The sequence below is a fragment of the Plectropomus leopardus genome, chromosome 8 (assembly GCF_008729295.1).
Source record: "Plectropomus leopardus isolate mb chromosome 8, YSFRI_Pleo_2.0, whole genome shotgun sequence".
Taxonomy (NCBI): domain Eukaryota; kingdom Metazoa; phylum Chordata; class Actinopteri; order Perciformes; family Serranidae; genus Plectropomus; species Plectropomus leopardus.
The window spans coordinates 26,516,855-26,540,215 of record NC_056470.1 but is presented as its reverse complement, the minus strand read 5'-3'; the positions used below and the strand labels follow the sequence as shown (position 1 = coordinate 26,540,215).

The 23,361-nt window shown below is 41.6% G+C and overlaps 1 protein-coding gene across 11 annotated transcripts in view; it reads left to right on the top strand.

The window, feature by feature from the left end:
* The window catches only part of LOC121947545 (ankyrin repeat and SAM domain-containing protein 1A-like), a 91,238-nt gene that overhangs the window by 24,053 nt on the left and 43,824 nt on the right, over nt 1-23,361 (top strand). For 9 of the 11 annotated variants that reach the window (XM_042492639.1, XM_042492637.1, XM_042492640.1 and 6 more), the window contains 10 exons: nt 8,011-8,307; nt 8,945-9,020; nt 9,986-10,087; nt 10,188-10,274; nt 10,413-10,582; nt 10,820-10,882; nt 12,401-12,533; nt 13,415-13,458; nt 14,469-14,550; nt 19,961-20,442. In XM_042492639.1, the coding sequence (XP_042348573.1) occupies nt 8,011-8,307; nt 8,945-9,020; nt 9,986-10,087; nt 10,188-10,274; nt 10,413-10,582; nt 10,820-10,882; nt 12,401-12,533; nt 13,415-13,458; nt 14,469-14,550; nt 19,961-20,442 (1,536 nt within the window). The remainder of the gene's footprint in view (nt 1-8,010; nt 8,308-8,944; nt 9,021-9,985; nt 10,088-10,187; nt 10,275-10,412; nt 10,583-10,819; nt 10,883-12,400; nt 12,534-13,414; nt 13,459-14,468; nt 14,551-19,960; nt 20,443-23,361) is intronic. The other 2 variants (XM_042492638.1, XM_042492631.1) reach the window with 1 other exon arrangement.

Below are 23,361 nucleotides of genomic sequence, written 5' to 3'. Positions count from 1 at the left end.
CAAATCTTCACATTGTTGCCAAAAAAAAGAATACATTGGATAATGAAGCAATTATTAAAGTAGTTTCTGATTAATTTCTTGTCATTCAACTGATTAACTAATAGACTAATCATTTAGCTCTGAATATATTAACTGCTAAAGTAAACTGTAAATTGTCTGGTTCCAACTCCAAATAAAATAAAGGAATAAAAAGAATATATTTGGGTGTTGAACTGACACTAGAAATTTAAAGACAATGAATTGGTAAAATAACCTGTAAATTAATCAGTAATAAAAAATAAAATGCCAAATTGTACTGTATTCGACGCAAAGAATAACCTCATCTAACTAATGACTTTGTAATGACTTTCTAATTATTATCATCGAATTATGCGCTACTGAACAGGAACCTGCTTAACGCCAGTTTTAGTCTAACCAGTTAAATACAACACCTGATCTTACTTTTAAGTGCTTTCCTGTATAAATAAATCTGAAAATCTGAGCCGTTAAAGGTTCAGCATATAAAATAACTTCAAATGAGACGACTGAATTTTTATAGGAACGCTGGCCTTATTAGACCATTGTTATGAACGCCTTCATTGACCTCATTTTGTTAATTACCATCCTTTCTGTGTATTACAGATATAATAAGATATAGCCTCTAGTCTGCCCGCACTCACATCACGCTACCTCTCACACTCGCTTCATCTTCTTATATAGGTCACATGTCTAATACGATATATGTTTAGATGACTTCCTCTGACCCCGGCTCAGATGTCACGGCGCTCTGCCGTTAATGTGAACTCCACCGTGTGCTGTAAGTTAACCAGGACAATTTCACACAGGATAAACGGACGCTCAGGAATAAAGTCTAAATATTTTGGTTTTGGGTGGCTATACGCTCGGACTGAAAATGGGTTGTATGTGTTTCTGTCCGTCTTGGTGTGCAGTTTGTCTGAGGGCTGACGTAGGAAAAGTTTTGATGGCAGCAGCAGAAGTAATTTCTTCAAACTTGGTCACCTCATTATCAGTGGTGCAGCGTTTCCCCTCCTTCCTCTGAGCACAGCGCTCACAGTCTGCCAGCACGCTCATTTATCCCCTCTGTCTGTCACTTCAGTGTCCAGCTCTTCCCGCAACAACACCATCATACGCCCCTCCCTTTACCTTCCGCTCTCTGCTCGTCCTCCAGGACGTGTTCTCGTCTCTGTCGTGCCAAGAAATGGTTGAAGCACATCACAGGACCCCTTGAGGGGACGTGTTGTTATTTAACAGAAGGACCAGGAATTATCCATTGTCATGCATTCATGTTTGCAAATTTCAGGGTGTGTCTTATGGTGTGGCAGTTGGAGCCTTTGTTACTGGAGGAGAGTTTTAGTTGCAGAGTTGCTATCTAAGATCGTTAAAGCTTTTAGGTTAGTAATGTTTGGAAAGTCCCATTCAGTCAAGTTCAATATGAAGGGGAAACTAATCTTCTCTGCAAAAGCTAGAAAACGTCCACTGTACAGAGAATTACGGTCTGTGGCAGGAAGCCAGCGAGACATTCATCTCATTATAGGACTGCAAGGTCTGTTAACTCAGGAATGTGTGACAGTGTCCAAATAAAAATCCACTATTAGAGTCAGCCTTTACATTATTGCTACTGTGCATTTCGGAAAGAACACTTTTGGGGTCACTATTTATATGGTTCCTCACGTATGGAGAGAAATACGTGGCTGCGACTATCAATTATTTGCATTATTCTTTAGGGCTGAACAATTAATCAAAAATAGTATAAAAAATATAGAAATTGCAGGAGATACCTTTTTTTGATAGAAATGTGTTACAACATACCTTTAAAAAGGAAGAATTTTTGGTGCTACAGAAATACTCCGGTCTACAAATTGTATTCCAGGCATAAGAGAATGTGCTTATTTGGTTCATACTTCAGCAAATATTACATCATCATCATTTTTGCTATTTCTTTTAGTGAGTGTGTGCACCATATGCCTGAGGCTTCTGCAGCGGCCCGGGTTTGAGTCCAGCCTGTGGCCTTTTGCCGCATGTCATTCCCCCCTCTCTCTCCCAACTTTCCTGACTCTCTTGAACTGTACTTATATATAATCTAAAAAAACAAAAACAAAACACCATTCCAACTAATGATATTGCTGGTGCAATATGTCAAAATATGATTTTCTTTTTGCAAATATTTGAGCCTCATCATCGATTAATCAGTCACTACTTTTTTCTACAAGATATCAGATAACGATAAAAAATCACAAAACACTTTCCCAAAGACAAGACAAAATAAAATGATATTTTTTAAAAGGAGAAAAGCCGCAAAACGTAACATTGGGAATATAGAACCAGCAAATGTTATTAATGTGATTGTCAACAACTTTAACTCATGTGGGCACCATTTTTTGGAGATTGGTGTATAGAATGAGAACAAATTACATCTATGATTATATAAATGTGTCTTCATAGCAGAAGTTGCACATAAAATGTCCCTATTTCTGTTTATACACTGTTTATCAGGTGCTGAAATAGTGCTTATACTTTTGTTCCTTTGAAAATTTAAAAAGCCCAGATTTTTAAATATTTTTTAGAACATGTAATGAACTGTCTTTAATGCTTTGCAACAAATTGGAATTGTTAAATACTAAAAAACTGCATGTGTGCATGCATCAGGATGTCAGATAGTGACGGCGGATGCGGGCATGCAACGAGCATGGGCAGCCCTTTGGCATACTAGCTGCAACAGCTGCTCAGCCCACTCCTCCTCCACCACCACCTCCCACCACTACTACTACCACGACCAGGGGCCAGGGTGACGTAACCACTGCCTCGCTCCGCTGCCAGCCAGCCAGCCCGTCACGTGACAGAGGTCGCTAGTCAAACCGTGTTACCATCTCCCGGCCCCAGGTTGTGAGAATCATAACATCCTCTGTTCTCTCCGTCACTGTGCGCCTCTTTCCCCCCTCGCTCTGAATGTTCTGCAGCATGAAAGCACAATGGAGTATAATCTCCAGATGTTCCTGGTTAGGACAGGGTTTATCAATCAGCGGCAGACACCAGCAGAGATCTTAATCTCTTCTTGTTCGACATGCACTGATGTCTAAATCTGGATGGGGTTTGATGCTGTCTGTAGCACCGCAGCAGAGACAGGATTTTCATAAAAACATGTTCTGTCCAGGAAGTCTTGGCCGTGTTGTATGAATTCTAATCTCTTTCCCAGCAAGGCTGCAAGTCATTGGTGCCATTTTGTGCAATAGCCTTCAGAGCTCTGTCTTGTTAGTACATGATTGTCTGACTGCTCACGTGGCCCGTGGTGGTACAGTGGAGATAAGGCTGATCCTGTTCTTTCATAGAGTGAGATTTCATGCTGCAACTCACTGAGTACTTCTTATGTAAGGATAGGAAAGAGTTGCACTGAAAATCACAAATTAATTCATTTTAATAATGTTTTGGATTGAGATTTTTTTTTTTGCTGCAGGGCTGCCGGGATGCCAAAATTAGTTGCAAACCAGGCTACCCATTTTTAGTTCTCCTTATGCCAAGTTTACTCTTCTTTAATCACTTTGATGATTGTCCCACATTCTTGTAAGAGGGCAGCCCGGTCACCAGAAGAAAATGTTGACACTGTACTACTCTGTATACCGCAGATATGTTACACTTCTATGTGTCATACATATCATATCAACGTTTCTAAAGTGACATAAGTACATGTATATGAGCTGACTTTGTCATGAGGAGGGGGAGGGGACGGCTTGACACCTAAGCACAACTGCTGCTAAACTGCAGACACTGTTTAAGACCAACAGACAACAACAACAGTTATTTTTTAGCAAGACATCACCGCATCTCCAGCACAGATTCTGCCATTAAATTGGGTGTTTTCTTGTGAGATATCGATGGCATGTCCAGCAGCAATTTTTCCCCCAAAGGTGGGTGTTTTATAGTGAGACATCAGCGGCATTTCCTGGTGCGATGGGGGCACCAAATACAGACGTTTTCAAACAAGACATTTACAGCAGCAATTGTGCCACCAAAAGTGGGTGTTTTTTTAGCAAGACCTCAGTGGCATGTCCAGCGGCAATCCCTCAACCAAAAGCAGGTGTCTTTTAATTAGACAATAGTGAAATTTCTGGCTGTGATTTTGCCAATAAAAGTTGTTGTTTTTTTGTGAGGCATCAGTGCATTTCTAGCTATTTTTGTGCCACAAAAAAGGTTGTTTTTAGGAAGTCATCTGCATTTTTTTCCAGCAGCGATTTTGCCAGCAAATACTATTGTTTTTAAGTTTAAGCCAAAACATGATTTTTTTTTTGTTTAAACATAACTACACATTAACTGCAGCATTTTTGTAATGTAAACAACATCAACATATGTGCTGGATAATAATGTAAAGATGTTACATATCAGTGTGTTGCAGAAACATACAATGCCAACTTTCATTCTTGTGTTTTTGTTGATGTGGATACCATACAATGCTGCTATGCCCACAGTAGCTGTAGAGTAGATTTGTTTTTAAGTTGTTGTTTTTCAAGTTGTGACTTCCATCTAAAAGAATGATATTTCAGTGGCTTCCAATGAATAAATCAGCACAAATCTTTCTGAAATCTGGCGTCTGCCAACTCTACACAGAAAGTTGTACCTGGTTGTTGATGCCGACACGGTGAGATCATGGTAATTACAAATAGAGGCACTCGATGTGCTAAATATTGAAGGGTCTCAAAAATAATTCAGATAAGATAAAGTTTGAGTTCTACATAGAGGCAAGAAACTGGTTTTTCGTTATATTGAAAAATAAGTTCTCTTCAAGGATATGGCAAGTAATAAAAAAGGAATAAAAAACAATTACTGTCCAGCTTACCTAATTTAGAAGACTATGTTATAGGTTTGCATTATGAAAAGCATCTGAGGCACACTGATTGAAAGTTAAAATACTTTCTAAATACATGACCAATGCATGCAGACTCTGCTGTAACAAGCGTATTTTATATGTATGGGTCAGTTTTACTTAAATTTCGTTGTACAGCTGTTTAATGACAATAAAGGCATTCTATTCTATTCTATTTATGTGACCACAAATAAATATTGTATATTTAACAGGACAATTTCAACAGAAAAAGTGACACTAAATACTGGTCTCCACATTAGACACAGAAATCAGAGATAAACAGTAAAATGTTTGTGCATTAGCACTGTCTGCAGTAGGATTGAGTTTTATACCCAGAAGGTCAGCAGATTATGTTTTGCAAAAGAACGCATATTTGAAAACTAAATTTAAAAGACAAACCACTGTCAAAACCTAAGCAATGGAGGTGTTATCAGGATGTTTGGGAGTTCTTGGAGACGCCCAGTAGTGAATAGCTCCTGCGTGAATAACGTGTAGCAAAGCTTGCATCAGAGGAGGCGCGGCTCGATGTCTCATTGCAGCTCGTTTCCTATAAGTGAGTCAAGCGTCGGGTCAGTCGTGTTTAATACCATCAGATGCTGGCTGACACACAGCTGTAGAGCTCTGACCACCACACTGTCAGGGGAGACACTTGATCATAAGCACTGAGTTCAAGATATCAGTCCACTGGGCATTTTACACTCTTTTTGTACATCTAGATAAGGCTTTGTGTTTTAATAGTACACTTATTTATAAAATTCCCACTGGCCTGTTGTGCTTTATGTTAATCATTGCATGCTAGATTTACTCACGATTACGACTGAAGCAGCAGACCTGCATATTTGAGGAAGTGAGTCATGCTGATGTCATCGCAGTGTTTGCATGCTGAAGTCATCTTAATACTCAGAGTAAATCTCTAAAAAGCTGTGACAAATGCTTGACGGTTCGTCACAGATGAAAGACGGCATGCTCTTTTTGTTTGCGGCCTTTTTCACCGCAAGGGCGCACATGTGTGAGTTTGTTTCTAAACAGGCATTCAAATCCCAAATAAAACCACCCAGGCAGTGAAAACAGAGGTCGCTTTGGTTTAGTTCTCAGAGAAAGGCTCTGCTAAAGCCTTTTATTCATGTTGTTTTGTTCAGTTAAGTTCACCCAAGAGGAGAGTGGTTGTTTTTTCCCCAGGCAGCCTCTGCGTCCCCTCTTTTGATAGGCAGGTGTCCTGTTGTTTCTCCAAGCTCCGCCTCCTCTCTCTGCTCAAGCTGTGACCTGCTCAGCCAGTGCAGCACAATACTCTCTCCCTCTGTCTGAATCCCACTCTCTCCCTCCAACAATGAAGGAGATACCTGCTGATCCCATCTGGCGCCAGGTCTTTTAGAGAGTCTCATTTAAGGGACTACTGACACCTGTCTAAAACTGCCCCTGTTGCCCCCGTCCACATGACGTCCTGTCTTCAGTGGCACAGCTGGCATGATCCTCTGGGAGTCGCCCAAACTGGCATCATGCGTGTCCATGTGGGAGCCTCTCACGCCAGCTGTCAGCCCTTTGTAGGTGGATCTGTGTGTCTGGAATGGCCGACTCTCTGAGCATGTGGTTCCACAATAGCTGGCGTTATCTGACACACCCGTCTCTGCACAATATGTCAATCCAACCAAAGAGCTGAAGGGTTGCACAGGTTTTATTTGCAGATTGCCAGGAGTCATATTTGCATTTCTGAGATTGTAATGTTGTCTTCCAGTCTGACACTCTTCCTACTAAGCAGGATAGTGGGTTTTTTTTTCCTTCACTGCTGTTCCCACGTGTCTACATAAAACCCAGCAGCACAGTGTTAATTATGGCTATCCGTGTTGTCATTGTGTGTTTTGAGAGAGTATTCCCACGCCATCATCTCAGTTCAGCTCCTGGATTGCAGGGTCCGCCCCCTGCTGGCTGCTTTCTGACAGAGGACATCAGCGGTGCTGGAGCTCCTCGACTCTATTAGACATTGATCTTGTTTCTTCACACAAGTCATTAGATCCAATAAGCACCACTTACTGAGTTCACATTGAAATTACTGCTTTGGATTGCTGTTTGTGTGCTTGACTGTTAGCTAGTTGTACTACAATGGAGATTATTAGGATGAGATAATTTTCCCTTTTGCACAGAATGAATGACTATGATGTGAATAATTTTAACATTAAGGACACCAGTCCATCACTGGCTGTCGATGGGATTATCTTTTTTTTTTTTTAGTTGGTTTGGTGCTTTTATGCCTTTATTTGATTGGACAAATGTAGTGTGAAAGGGAGAGAGAGGGTTTGAATCCACAGCCGCTGTGGCAAGGACATAGCCTTTGTACATGGGGTTCCCGCTCTACCAGGTGAGCTACTGGTTGCTCCTGTCGCTGGGATTTTCTTTCTTCTTTAAAAGGCTGTGGACTGTGTCATTTTTTAAGCTAGAAGATGGTAGTGGTATATTGTGTAACTCGAAAACCTAAAATGTATATTGGTGCCAAACCCACTGGTATAAGTAGTTGGTACATGAGCTAAATAATGCTCCAAAGTAAGGCTTCAATTTTGAAACGTTTTCGGGAGGCCCCCTGCTCTGTTCTCTTGGTTCATGTCTGAAACTATCAGGATTGTTGCCTCTGATGTGTGAGCAGAAACAATAGCGCCTTATAGATATGACAGCACATCTTGACAGGGCAAAACTAATGAACCAGGTCTCCCTCTAACTAATATACAATGACAGTGACGTTCTTACATCTTAAGAGGCCTATGTCTCACCTGTCTGGGTGCCTCTGCCCCTCTGCTAGCTCCCCGCTGCCCCTGGCACTCAGTGCCATCCCCAGCACCTGTCCTCATTAGTCCATGCATGTGTGCCAGTCCTCCACCCAGGCTCACCCCCTCCCCACTCTGCCAGATATCCCCCTCAGGCCTCACTGTGTGCTTCATCGTTATTGGTGCTTTTTCATGACCTTTTAATCTGCTAATGTGACGGGCTCTTTGCACTGATTGGTTTATTCTCACAATGACTCCGCTGAGTCACCTATTCTTCCTCATTAACAAACATGACTCAACCCATGTCACTTCTCTCTTTATCTGCTTAATTTCATCTGATTGTCACTTTGTTTCCTGTGTATGTCCTGCGCTGCTTCTCACTCGCTCCTCCATCCCCGACAGAACAATGACAACGAGACGCCGCTGCACTGTGCCGCCCAGTACGGCCACTCCCAGGTGGTGCGGCTGCTGCTGGAGGAGCTGACAGACCCCACCATGAGGAACAACAAGTTTGAGACTCCACTGGACCTGGCTGCACTGTACGGCCGCCTGGAGGTCGTCAAGCTTCTGCTTAGCGCCCACCCCAACCTGCTTAGCTGTAACACCAAGAAACACACGCCGCTGCATCTGGCCTCTCGGAACGGACACCTGTCTGTGGTGGAGGTGCTGCTGGACGCCGGCATGGACATCAACTATGAGGTGTGTTTCTCTATACATGTGTAAACTTAAAAGCTTCAGTTTGCAAGTGTGTCTTAATATGCTGTCATGGCTGAAATCATGTTGGGTAACTTAATCTGTTCTTGCAGCACTTCCTTTCGCTACTTCCCACTAAAGCTATGAGATTAAACTCTTAAGCTCTCGGTTTGTAAAGGAACTGCTGTGGTATCAAAGCAGAGCTGGCCTTGCTCCCCCTGGTGGGCCCTGTGGCTCTGACTCTGCACCAAACTGAGCCATCCATCTGTCTGGAGATTCTTTACTCTGCCCTCTTTTCCTCTGAATCAAGGATGAAGAGTCTACCCAGTGTCCTTCAGGCCTGACGTCCTGCAGGTTTCAATTAGCACGGCCCTCTGAGCTGGAAAATGATCTGCTTTGATTTCTCAACCACATAATTGTCAGTCGAGAAGTGGACTGGGTGCTGGGTTTCCCTACACTGTTTATTTTGCCAAAATGTGGGTGCTGTCTGTTGCAGTGTGATTCATCTGGCATTAGAAGAAAAAAAAATAAACATGAGCATTAATTTTTCATAATAATCATATTCTTGTCACACATGGGTGTTTGTCCTCTGTCTCAACTCTCTCCGCGCCTCCGGCTCTTTCTGGTTTCTTTTTCTGCTCAGACGGAGAAAGGCAGCGCCCTCCATGAAGCAGCCTTGTTTGGGAAGACGGATGTTGTACAGAAACTTCTTAGTGCAGGTCAGTTCAGTGCTACATGAACAACGTTTGAATCATTCTCTGCTATTAATCAACACAGCTTTTTTATTTTAATAAACATAAGTAAGAAAAACAACACCAGAATGCCCATCAGGTATATTCAGTAAGCAACCTTAAGTATTTCATGTCTGGAAAGGAGTAGGAGGAAATGAATACCTATGAAATCCTACCCCCTTTTTTTAATTTTTATCAAAAACACCATCAAAAAACCCTTGATTTACCATACACACCTTGATCTAATCAAACAAGTAACCCTTTGAAACCTGGAGCGACATCACCTTGCTCATGCTGCTTTCAGCCACCTTTCACAAGTATTGAAACCGTTGAACCCTGAGCAAATTTCTGCAATTCTGGACAGAAATAAGATTGGGAAAAGCTATTATCATAACTGCATATTTAAATGTATGTTACAGAATTATTTTTAAAAAATGAAAGTTTTTTTTTCCAGGTCATTTCATTGTTGTTGGTTTTTTTTTTTTTTTTAAACTGTCTTTATCGCTTCTATTGTTTTTAAAATTTCAGGTAATTTTCTTGTACTTTTTACTAATTGTTTGCTAATTTCTGGGTCATTTTTGTCTCTCGTTGCTCATTGAATTTTTCCAGTGTTTTTGAAAGACATCAAGCCAATTTGCTCAGGTTTCAAATGGTTAAGACAAAATACGAACAGATCAATCTGAATAAACACACATGCATCACAGAGCAAAGCTGTTCCATAAATCAACACCTTTGACTCCAACACAATAACATTTAACGATAATCGTCACTGTTTTGTGAACATAGAAATTCCTCTTCATCATCTGGAATCATCCAGATCTTTGAATTTAAGTACTTTTGATTTGATAAAAAAGTGCGTTTGTTGGTTCTCTGTAAGTGATTTTGTGTACAACTCTTATGGCTCTTTTTTTGAAGTTAATTTACACGTGAATGTCCCTGTCCTCTTTTCTCAGGTATCGATGTGAACATTGTGGACCAGAAGGGTCTGACAGCGCTGGACACTGTCAAGGACATGCCCTCACAGAAGAGCAGAGAGATCGCTGCTCTCATCTTAGGTGAAAACTCAATATGTGAAAACAGAGAAGTGTGGTGGGAAGTGTCCCCTTGATTTCACATTTACTGGCTGTGATACAACCTCTTGTTTGTCTGTTACAGGTCACATGACTGGAAAACCCCCTGACATTGACCTTCCCCCTCCACCAGTCCCTCCACCTCTGGAGAGCCCAAGCCCGCGGAAAAAGGGTACGATTTACCAAATGTTTGAGCTGATTCACTCAGCCTTTCAAACAGGAAACATAGAGCAGGGAAAATACTGTCATCCTTGATTTATTTTAGCTAAGACCTTTGCCTGCTTGTGCATCATTTTGTCCTGTGTTGCAGGGGATCTGGAGAAGGTGAGTGAGCTGATCTCAGGGCTGGCCCCGGGGCCTGAGGAGGAGAGCCCGTACGAGGCTCTGTTTGAAGCCACCTCTTGCCACTCTCTGGACAGCCTCACCAGCGGCAAGTCCTCCGACAGGGACTCTGGACGGCCAGATAGTGAAGCCGGCAAGGTCAGCACCCTCACACGCAAACATACACACATGAAAGTGGTAAGCTTATCACAGTGTGTGATGGGAAAAGAAATGCAGAACTCCCACTAGAGGGTGATAGTGGTCTTCTATTCACTAGGCCTCATACCCCTCCAGCATCATACATCTTGTGGTTCACAGTCAGGATGCAATGCAGTTCTTCACTTAGTTCGTGTAATAAACCAGTTTATTACATCTTCTCTTCTTGATCGTTTACAGAAAGATCGCATGGTGCACCCATCACATCCTGGCCCTGGCCATGACGAAGAGGTGAGCTCAGAGGTGAGGAGCCAGGATCATTTAGGCCTGGAGAATATGATAATATTGTGAATTTGATACAGATCTGAACAGCATATTTTGTTTATATATTTTAACTTAGACCTCTTTGCAAATGTATTATTTTCCAACTGAGTGTGGGATATGCTGGTATCATTCAGGTTTTAGGAGCATTTTTTGGACGTGTATACAATGCATTTAGAATATGCTTCTCATTTAGGTTTATAACCACAGTTTGCAACACACTTTTTGTGTTGTCATCATGGTCTAGTTGTATAGTAGCAACTATCCAACAGTTTGCAAGGCTGAGGTAGCGACACATGCCCCAAATGTCCATTTTGAAAGACTTGCAAATATTGCAATGCTGACCTTTTTAAGGAGGTGTTTGAAGGAATGAAAAAGGGAGGTTGTGCTGTTACAGTTGAACAAGTCTGACACTGCTGGGAAACTTTGGAAAAAATCCTATTTTGATGTAAAGGAGGAAAATGGCACAAGCAGCTTCCACTTTTTCATATTTTGATGTGATTAAACATGTTAGGGCTCATTAATCATTGTATGACAGCTACAGGTACACAGGAACATTAGTGGAATATTTATTTTCATTAGCCTTGTAAATAGTTTAGGAGGAAAAAATCGATACAGCATTATATGACCATCATATTTTTATGTGGCAATTTTGTATCGATACGCAGATGCCAAGTATAAATTTTTAGTATTTATATGATTAATATAACAAATGAAAATAAATCTTTTGGTTTTCTATGAAAATAATAAAAATCTGTTGCTTTTTCAGTCCACTAGAGACATTTTGCTGCAATAAAAATGATTGAAGTGAGATCAACAGACTGAAAACTATTTCTCATTAGAAAAACAGATGTTGAAGAAGTTTCTTCTGCTGAGACATAATTTACAGTTGAAAAAAAGGTAATAAATTAAACATATCGCAACATATATTATTGCAAAACTCAGCATATTGTGAATAATATTTTGGAGCCTCTGGTGATTCCCATCCCTAGTAGGAATATTTCTTTTTTCAGAATAAGGGCAAAAACCAGAATATTTTGTACATGTAAACAAAGTCACTGTCACCGCGGCTGTTGGAAGACGATTATCTGCCACTGACAAAGCCACTCTTTAGCCACGACCCCTTTCATGACTGTTCTTTTCACGGCCGCTGCTCAAATCAAACGAATTCCTAATGAATATTCAATTGAGTGCGGCATGAGACACAGGCAGCGGGGGCATGAAAGGAGAAGTGAAGTGGAAAAGGAGTGAAGGCAAAATCACAGAGAACCTGCCTGTCCTCAGCTGTGGCCGACCATAGAGGAGGCTTTGTTGAAGTAGCATAAAGGAAGTTTCTTTATACCAAAACATTTTCCTGCTTTCTGTTTTTCTCACTGCAGGAGATGTTTGGATCACAAAACATAACCAGTATGAGTGAATGCTAAAAGGCAAAGTGTTCCAAGTCATTGCATTTTCTCTTCACCTTCTGTCTCTCTACTTTGTCCTCGCCTTTTCCTGCAGGCCCTGTATACTAATAGCAGTATTGATGAGAGAGGTGAGCCTGCGGAGGAGGAGGAGGATCACACGTATGAATTGTTGCTGACTGCACAGACCAAACACCCGCCACCCAGCCAGGAGTCCCAATCTAATAAAGGTAATTGTGTGAATTTCCAGTATTTGTGTGCTTGAGATTTCTGCGTTCCCGGTAAACTACATACTCTCGCTTCACCACTTTGCATCTCAGTGACGCCTCATTCCTGGCAGGATTATAGCAGAGTTGGATTCTTTTCCAAACTACTTTTTCAAACTCCACTGATGCTGTCTGAGCACAACACAACCTGAATGCATTCCTCTCCTCATCAGCAAGAGCGCCGACACACACGTGGTCAACCCCTGCCACGACCGTGTGTGCCGCACATGAGCAGACCCTCCTTAGTCGCGCCTGATGAATGGCACTGCATGTAATTGGATTAAATGGGATTAAATTAGGAGGCCATTTTGATCCCCGGCTGTTAATGTAGATGTTTTAAAACCATCCCCTCAGGCCTCACAGCTTAGTCAGCCTCAGTAGCACCATTACAAAACGTCACAGAGCTGAAGGGCTGGAGTATAATCGCTGATGTCATCGTGCCTCCCCCCATGTGGATAAATGATGGTGTTAGAAAAAAAAGGGGTTCTTTGCTGTTTTACTTCCTCCACTCTTGAGTTGGACAGAAATTTTAAATGATTAGTTTCTGTCTGTTTTAAAACTGCTTCATCACATCAGCAGAGCTAGCGCTGTTGAAACGGCAGAGAGATTAATCTGAAGTCTGTCTTGACTTGTAGCCCGATATGTCGCCATGCATAATACATGATTTTATAATACATCACTTTCACTTCCTCTTAGCAAAATGTCTCTCCTGACATCACAAGAGGCAACACACTGCCTGTGAGTCTGCGGGTATGTTGAGTAATTGAACTCTGACTGGGCTGAGATCATCTTTTATCTGCCACAACTACAGTTTGTCCTAACTGCTATGTCTTCTGTCTCTTTAGATGAGAACACCACGATACAGTCTTCCAACAGTGTCCTACCTCAGGTAAAAATAACCTTTTCTTTTTCATCCTCCTCATATCTTTTATATCTGCACCACTAAGTCATCATATAATATGTAACAATCCACATTTAAATGTTATATTTTGTTGAGTAATGTATCTACATTTTCCCAAATGTTTCTAACAATGTTCAAACCCAGAGAAGTCTGTAATTTTAGTCAAGGTAACCGTGTGTTTCATTTAGTCTCCTGTCAATGGGGTCATATTACCTTTACCACATATAGCTGCTCTAACTTCCAGGAAAGCACAGGAAGCACCAGGGCCATGTTCAGCCCCAACAAATGTACACTTACATGTTGTGCATTTAATTTAGTCCCATTTTTTTGGCACCCGTTAATTGCTAAATTCAGTTTCAAAACCTCTGCAAGTGCAAGTTGTACAAAAACCATATTATGGAGTTTCGACAGTCAGAGAAAAGTTTCCCAGCTGCAATTTGAATTGCATATCTGGAGCATGACCACATGACCCTAACAGGTTATATAATAACGATAAAGGTCTAGATTGAGTCATATGTCAGCAGAAGACATCCTAAACTGGCTCTCATCACTGGGTGTCTGAGCTCGCCGGTGCTATTTATTGTCCCATCATATCTTATTTTATTGCCTTTTCCTTTTTATCATTCAGTTAGCAGCTTTTATTAATGCTACCACCCACCCACAACCCCACCTGCTGCCCACAATATCTGCTCGCATCTTTTATTTCAGGCTCCTATTGGATTAGCCGTGCTCCTCAGCTGCCTAATTGTAATAAATGAGCCAAGCTACATTATGGCTGATGTGGGCAAGCCTGCCACTAGTACTGCCACGCAGGCAATCAGTCGGATAGCATCTTCATTTCAAGCTAAGCTAGCTGCTGAATAATTAGCCAGGGCTATTAATTTTGGTAACTGCATGTGATTAGATGATATTCTGGCAGCACAGGAAGTGTTTGGGAGGTAAAATTTGATTGGCAGGTGTGATTAAACTCTTTCCTTCTGTCTTCTTTCCCACTTCAGCGTAAACCCACTGCCCCGAACGACCTCAGAGCCCCAAGCAAGACGAAAGACACCCTGCACCCTCACTCACGGGCACCAGGAGGTAAGTCGACGACTTTACTTTTACTTTTAGTAACCTAATGAAGGGCAACGACTGCTGCTGGCAATACTGTGAGCGTAGAAAGAGATGGACCGGACAAGTCAGACTTGGAAAAATACAAATCAAGCATGTCAATGAAATGGGAGAAATGCATTTGCAGGCCGAGATGGGCAGGCTTGGATTAGCACTGCAAGGGAATGCATGATTGGCATTCTGGAGCAGCAGAGCGGATTTGACTTGTCAGGAGCAGGCTGATTGACATTCCCTGGCAAGGGGAAAAGACTCATTTCATTGCCAATATGAAACAGAATCTTGATCAGATTGTGACATCCGTATCTCAGATCCATATCCCGCTTAAAGCTGGATATGCCACGTCATCCTGTCAAGCATAGAGAGGAGGTAAGCAGGAATATGGGCTCTGGGTTTCTGGCAACACATATGCAGATATCTTTATTGAATAATTCTTTTTTGAGCCCGTTTGCTACAGGAAGAAGCATGGCAGGCAAGCTGGTTTGATGTTGCTGTTTACAAGAGGAACTGGCTTTTTCATAGTATATACTTAGTTCTTTTCTTGCTGTGGTTAAAGGGAGAGAGTTTCAAGTTTTTTTTCTCCAAATAATTTATAGATGGACTGTAGCAACATCACTATAGTAGGTTCAATTTAATAAGTCTATCAAACATGTGAACTTGTTTGATCTTATTGCAGTTAAGTACAAACTGAAAGTGGATTAGGATGCCTTATTTCCCCGAACATGTAATTTCGTTGGTTTTACTACTTTAAAATATCTGATGAGGGTTGTTAAAACTACGAGGACACATTTTCAGTATTGATTTTTGTGCATGGAGTCTTTGTACGGTGTCGTGGATGCATGGTGATAGTCATTGCCCTTTGTGATTGATTTTAAATAAAAAAATTTTTTTAAAAATTGAATTAAAAATTAACTAATAAGGGGACCTATTATACTTGTTTTTAGGTTCATACCTACCTATTTGGGTTTTAACTCAAGCATGTTGGCATGCTTTATTGTTAAAAAAAAACACTTAATTTTTCTCACTCTATTTTCATCCAGTCTGCTCTGATTGGTCAGCATTTGAAGGTCTTTAGTATCTTTACATTTGTGCCATCATTGCAGGCTGGGAATGATTGTAACAGAGTATAGTGGCATACCATGACACATGACCCTCAAAGCTTCTTATCACAAGCTGACATGCTCGAGCAGGAAAATTACCCAAATTCCAGAAGAAATTAACAACATCAGTTGTATTACTTGTTGTAAGAAGCCTGTTTTTTGGCTTTTTGTCACATTCACCTCATTATTTAAACCTTTGGCCATGTTTAACATGAACATCCAACATTGTAACATTTTTTATATGACAGAAAATGAGGAAAAGCATGAAAAGTGTCCTTTTAATGTATTTACATCAAATGCATGTGTATTTGTTGAACATGTTTCGCCCAAGAACTCAAGAAGAAAGAAAGTGAGTCATTGTGACAGTTATTGGTAAAAGTCTGGTTTTGTGGGAAGTGAGGGAAATGTGAAGCACTTTGTAAAGCACAGAGGGCCCTTCATTTCCTTTTTCCCTCCGTATTGTCCCGAGTGGCTCTAAAGTTATACTCTCTTCTTCCGTTCTTTAAACCACAAAACCATAAGTTTGGTTTATATGTGGATACCACTTTGTGATTTTGCACGTCAGCAAGTTAAATGCACAAATTCCACTTTTGTGTTTCACATAAACCCGGACAGCTGGCTGAGCCTAACTGGTTAGTTCTGCTCCCATGGACGAGGCTCTCATTGTGATTGAGGCGATCGGAGGTCTGATTTCTTTCCCCTGTGTGGACAGTCAGGGACCAGACCTCAGCACTCTGGCAGGTGGAGGAGATATGCACAGTCAGCGATAGCAGGGTGTTTATCATCTGTCACAAACACACTGCTGTTCTCAGCAGGAATATAGTGTTTCCCAACAGATTTCCACCTCCGTGTCGTGCTTTATAGGGTTTCCAGGGGATATTTCTCATGAGTAGTAACATCCTATGATTCTACACTGATAATAAATGTGAGGTTTCCATAGTACACAGTTATGAACAGCAATAGTGAAGAATCAATCCAACCTTATTTAATACGTGCTGCTCATTTAATCTCACGGTCTATGCTTTTCTGTGCAGCTTTTACACTTTCAGCTCTCTCTCACACCCAAAGCACTTCATAATGTATCCAAAGCTTTGAATAGCTGCTGCAAATGTACAGTTGTTTTTGTTGCTGTTATGAACGCAATGCCACGGATGGATGCAGAGATACTGGAGATGGAAAGCACCTGTTTGGCAACGAAAGTATTAACAACCTTTATCTTTATCTAGATGTACCACTTCAAGTACTAGTAGTAGTTTGCTTGTTGTTGTTTCACTCATGTAATTGGCATATTTTATATATCGTTTCTCATGACTATTGCTTTGCCTTTTTGAAACATTACTGTTCTGAACAAAAAGATTGCTTTGCCTCTAGTATTACTACTTGTGCTTTGTGAAGAACTGCTCATCCAAACAGCTTCACACTCAACAGTGTGCTTTCTTGAAAAAAAAAAAAAGAAAAATACATCTGCCATGACATTAGGTGCATTTTAATCCACCTGTTTGCAAATAAAAACAAAAAAATCTCAAAACTGCATATAAGTTTTTAGACTTTGGGAAGGTGGAAAAGTTGGTGTACTGATAAAAGTTAAATGCAACGAAGAACATTGGAAACCGATTAAACCGGCAAATAAATGAGGAAATACAGTCATGACACACTATCTTTGCATAGACCACTAAAATTTCTCTTTGTCATTGCTGAGAGACTCTTAACACACTTATGCACACAGAACTGTTTTTACTGAACTCATCCATTGTTTTCTTCATTTGTTAGTCTGGTGCTCTTCTTCTGTAGTGGTATAATCACACTTGGTTGGAGAATAAAGGTTGCCTACTCTTTTATCTGGATGAACCAACTCCCAATATTACCACAACCGTATTGGAAGGAAGCATGTGTGCATTCACATTTGTCAATTCTTTAAAAATTTCTTTCACATTTGCTCTGCATTTGGATAGAAACACAACAATAGTTGCAATGCTAGAGTTAATGTTGCTAACAGTTTGCTATTTGGGACAGGGCTATTTCCAGGAACAGAAGTGTTCATTCTTAAAGTTAAATACCAGATGAAATGTTTGACTTTGCTACAATATTATGTATCCCATCTCTCTTTCTTTATCCGTTCTTTAAAGTACTGGAGCGAGCGACAGAGAGTGAGCTGTAGCATGCCTTTTGGCGGTGTAACAGTTAAAAGGGCTTCTCTCTTAATATAGTGTGTACAAAACGCACTATTGATATATATGTCCCATTGATCTCAAAAGCTCGCACTTGAAACGGGACTCCCTCGGGTCCTCAGCAACACACGTACCAGCTGTGAAGTTGATCGGATGAACGGTTGTCGAGAAAATCAAAGGACAGACATACATACAGACAAACCGGCTCCTTCCATTTTTGTTAGATGTTATGTCCCCTCATGTATAAAGTATGTGAATGCTGTTGAATATGATAACAGAGGGACTGTTGTTTTTTATTGGCTGGCACTGTCAAAAGAAGTATTTCTTTCCTGGCTTTACTGTAAATGTCCAAACATCAATACGATGGCCTTTAGTTCTGTATTGACTGCAGTACATGAACCAGAGTTACAAATCTCTTTGAATCTATAATAAAAACAGAGCTGAGTTTTCACAGGCGGAGCACGAGTTGTCTTTGGACGATGTAGAAGGAGGATTGACAGCCAGCAGTGTCTGCAAAGCAAACCTGACATCATTAGTAAGCCATGAAGTTGTCATTGCCAAATGAAATACACACATCCAACCTTAGCGGTGACCTCAGCCAATGTATAAGAACCACAAAAAACATCAGATTGTGTCGGTGCACATTTTCCACAATACAAGTGTGTGAGCAGTCAAGTGCAGTGGCCTCATCAAGGGTTAACACCATGTGAGATTGTTGGAAGCAGACTGATGTTCTCATAGGGCGTTCACACTCCCTAGCTGCCAAGGAGAGGGTGGGTGTCTGGCTGCGGTCCTGACATATGCGCACAGTACACTCACTCACCCCTTATAACACACACAAACACCCACACACACACAAAGATTTCTCCTGGATGTTTAGGTGTTAAGAAACTTGTGAAAAGGGAGTTCAGGGCGTTGTTTGGCACATTACAAATGGTCCTTGAAGCGGTAATGGGGCAGTTTGGTGAAATCAGTTTGCGTGTGAAACATTGGAGTGGTACGCTTCCTTCCCTCGTGTACTGCTGATATGAGTCCTTCGCCGTCAGCTCTTTTGATGTCTTTGAACAGCAGGTTGAGAGATAGCAGAGCCAAGTCGAGCACAACGTTTGCTGAAACTTCGTCTGTGAAGGACAAACAAAGTGGCACAACGGGTCACTTCTTTTCCTGTGAAGTCACTGCCCCAGATTCACTGTCACCAAACACCCTGACCCTATCACCCTGGCAGAGACGGTCCACACACATACACACTCCTTTAGCATGTGTCACAAGGCTAATTATCAGGAGTCTGGCTGCTGGAGGATAGGGAGATTCAAATTTCCATTCCTGAGCCACCATTAGAGGCTAGAATTAGAAAACACAGAGGGCTGCTGGTCACACAGCAGACAACAACCCGCATCACAAGGAAGAAGACCAGAGAACCAAACAGAGTAGTGGTTTTTCTGAAGCACGCTGTCGATGACAACAGGCATCCCATGCTGATTTGATTGTGGAAAAGAGGCTTAGGTGGCAGTAATTCCTCAGGGAGAGGGAGGAGGAAAATCTAATTGTTTTTAATTGCCAGTCAGTCTCATTAAGGAGTTGTTTTTGTTGGAGAAGGCAGTCAACGTAAGTGTCACTCCTCTTGGGGACATTTCAGTCTTCTTCTTCATGTTTTTTTGCATTTTATGGTGTGTTTTGTTGTAGTTGCGTGAGTTTTTGCATGCAAGTTTAGTCAGTAGCCTGTGGGATTTCTTAGTGTCATTTTGGGAAAAATGGACCGAACAGGCGAGAGGGCCTGTGAGGTAAGGCTCGTCACAAACATGACTAGCTTTAGCTCCCTGTGACAGAATACAGGCAGTCAGGCACCAGCAGATCGCCGTCAGACGGCTGCAAGCTGGGTCTGGAATTCTGTTATTTCTCCAGCCAACATACGCCTTCTCCCTGCTCCATCTCTCCCTCTTTCTCTCTCTGTCACTCCTTGTAGGAAACAATTACAGATCTGTTTCTGGGCTCGTGTGGGCGGTTTCTTATTAGCCATGCTCTCAGGATCTGCCCCTCAGTTAGAAGCCCTGTTCCCAGCCTTCACAAACTCCTCTCCTTCTTTACTGACTTTGCCCATTCCTTTTCTTTCTCTAGATAACTCCCAGCTCGGCCAGGATCAGGGAGCAGGTGTCCCGGAGCAGTTTACTGGCCTCCTGCACGGATCCTCCCCAGTCTTCGACAGCCGTGAGGAGCCCTTCAGGCTTCCAGGTGTTCTGCCATCCAACCAGCCAGAATCAAGAAAACCCGCCAAAGTAAAAGAGGAAGTAGCAGCTGCTGCGCCGCCACCAAGCCGTCCCAGTATGGCCGCCATCCTGACAGACTGTGACCCAAAAGCAATTTATGCAACTGTGAACAAGGAGCCCAGGGACTCAGGGGCCGGGGCTGCAGTGAGGATGCGGCCTCCTGGGGACCTGAAGTTGGCACGCAGTCTCTCCAAGTCTGACTCAGACCTGCTGGTGTCGCCCCCGAGTGAGGAGGACGGAGGACTGGGGAACCGCAGCGAGTCTGTTTCTAACTGTAGCACTGGAAAGAAGAGGCTGGAGAAATCTCCTTCTTTCACTTCAGAATGGGACGAGGTAAGTGTTTGTTCTCCCCCTGTTGAGGACATAAAGCATGTTTAGTGTGTGAACCATTTGGTGCTTTAGCCTTCAAATCATTACTTAGACTACAGGTTAATATTGACTAAAGTTTAAGGTTTTTTAAAGGTGTTTAATATGTTTAAATGCAACACTTTCTCCAATACTTTAACTACAAGATGTTTTATAAACATATAGAAAAAAACATCAAAAAACTTTTCTTAAAAAGACAAATTGACACCAGGTAGGAACCTAACACGCAAAATCAGTTTTGATATATTTTTCCATGAGTTTTTCATTTTCGTCATGAGAAGCCATAGAAAGCACAAGCAGCTTTTTGAAGCTTGTATGAGGCACTCATCCATATTCAGTGTATGACATACAGCAGATGTCAGCCGGGACACCCCCAGTCAGGAGAAGAAGGCTGAAGTCCAACATGTACTAAGTAATGTGCTGCAGTGGATTTGAGACACAGCAAAATGTAAAATGTTTAGCCGCCTAAAAAAAAAAATCCCATCTAAAAAAAAATCTATATCAATTCAAGTATATGCTGTATTTCGAATATTTTCATTGCTTCAATTAACTGTCAGACAGCGATTTCCAACGAGAAAATGAAGCTGTTCCATTGCCTTCTTTAAAGCCAGACTCAATAAGAGAAACAGTGATGTTAATATCACTCAACACTGGAGCTGCCGGTCTAACCAGCTAACCAGCAGCTCTCGTGTTCAGCAGGCTACAATTACTACTTTTGTCAGTGGAGTCTGGAGGCTTTAACGAGAGCGTAGATGGGGAACTGAAGCCATTAATGGCTTTACGGTCAGAACAGGCTTTCTGACCGAAAGGAAAAGCGTTAAAAATATTCTAAATGTAGTGTACACTTAAACTGATATAGATTATTAGACATATTTTTAGGTAGTTAAAATATGTTTTGCTGCTGGCCGATAAACTCAACAGCACATTGCAAAGCTGCGTGTCAGATTCCAGCCTGCTTCTCCGTACCAGGGGCATGTCAACTGACATCTGTAGGTAATACACCGACTATGAATAAGAAACTCACACAATCCCACCTCAAAAAATCTGAACTATCCCTTTAATATTATGTGGAGGAAATGTATTATAGAGTGCTACAATAATGCACCAATTCATGAACATAGATTGCACCCAAGTACACATGTTGAATCACTTATTTAAACAGTCTGATCTTATTTAAATTCAGCTCTGAAACATCAATCAAAATATATTCAGGTTGTATGAGCACTTTGTGTCAGTATGTCCTTATTTTAACAAAGCCGCACTTGTTGGACTTAGGTCGGCACGTGCTTGTGCCACAGTCATAAGACGTTTGTCCTCAGCTTACAGACCTGATTGAATGAAAACCTCAGTATCAGCTGAAAATGATTGTGTTGACTGTAGTGAACTTCTACAAAGACTCTCCTGCCCACCTGTTGTCTTTAGGGGGACGCTGTGAAATTTCAGCCTTACTTTGTTTTGAACAGAAACTTTCAGCAAACACAGTGACTGTGATAGAAAAATATGTTTGTTTATGTTAATAGGGGAGGTGTTTTGAAAAGTGCAGTTAATTTCTCATAAAATTCATTTTTTCTGTTTATGTTGTACCCAAAACATACTGCTTCATCCCGCACGGAATACTCCACTTGGCCTTAAATTGGCGTATCATTATTTTCTCAATCCTGTCTTGCGTTTGTTATCATGGTGGATGTTCTTAACTAAATATACCCTCCATTCAGCACTTTAATGCTTTGTCTGGGATGTAGATAAAGAGAGTCCAGCCACGGAGGGAGGAGATTAGAGGAGACAAGAAGATGGGGATAAAACGGCTGAGGAGCTGAGAGAGTAAGACAAGAGGCAGAGATTTAGAAATTGAGATTCAGAGGGAACATACAAGCTGCAGATCTGTCTCCCTTCAGCTCGTGTCTCCTTCTCAAAGCAAACTGAGACTGAGAGACCTGAGACAGCCCATCATACAAACAAACACAGAACACACCACTGAACAAGTGTAGGACTATTCTGAGACAAAAAAGTTTTCCCAAAATCTCAATTTTTCTTAGTCTGTTTGAATGCTTAAGTTACACAAGAAGCATCTCTTGCATCATCACTTTTTTAAGGTTATGTTGATATCTATGGACTGTGAGATTAGATCATTATATAACAAAGAATAGGCAGAAGTATGTACAGTCAGTCTGAGCAGTTAGTGCAGTTTCCACTTAATTCTCTTTCACCATTTTCCGACAACAATCCTCTTACTGTGAGCAGGATTAATGATATCCTCCAAGCCTCTCAATTAAGTGCTAGCATAAGCTATTCACTATGTCTCAGTCATGTTCCTTAACATTGTTTGTTGTCTGCTGTTTTGAACATGCATCTCTTTTGCAACACTGCTGCAGCCCAGTGCAGTTCAGTCCTCAAGAGACGCCTTACACGTCGCATTTACGATGCCAGAACATCATGATCTCAGATAGCACCCCTGATGCCTTTTCTCCACAGTGAGGAGATCGCATTGCTGCCTAGTGTTCCTGTACATGACCCCATCAGAGCAGCACCAGTGAGCTGAGATAATGGCGGCTCTGAGGTCGATATCTTGGCTGCTCATACAGCAGTCTGTATGCGGGTGGTTAGAGTTGTCCACTTTTATGTCTGCCTCAATAACCTCTCCAGTATTGAAGCGGACAGAGCAGACTTGATTTGTGGATGTTGTCATACCGTGTGGGGAAATTGAATGGAATACAAAATATCTCTGCAAAGCTTTGAAAGGTAGCTGACAAGCATCACTGATGCAATTATTAGACAGTGGTGTGCTGAGGTTTTCTGGCTTTTAAAGCGACAGCACAGATGAAAATCAAAAATGCACGTTTTCCTCTTAACTGTTGTGCTGTTTATCAGTCTTGATAGTTTTGGTGT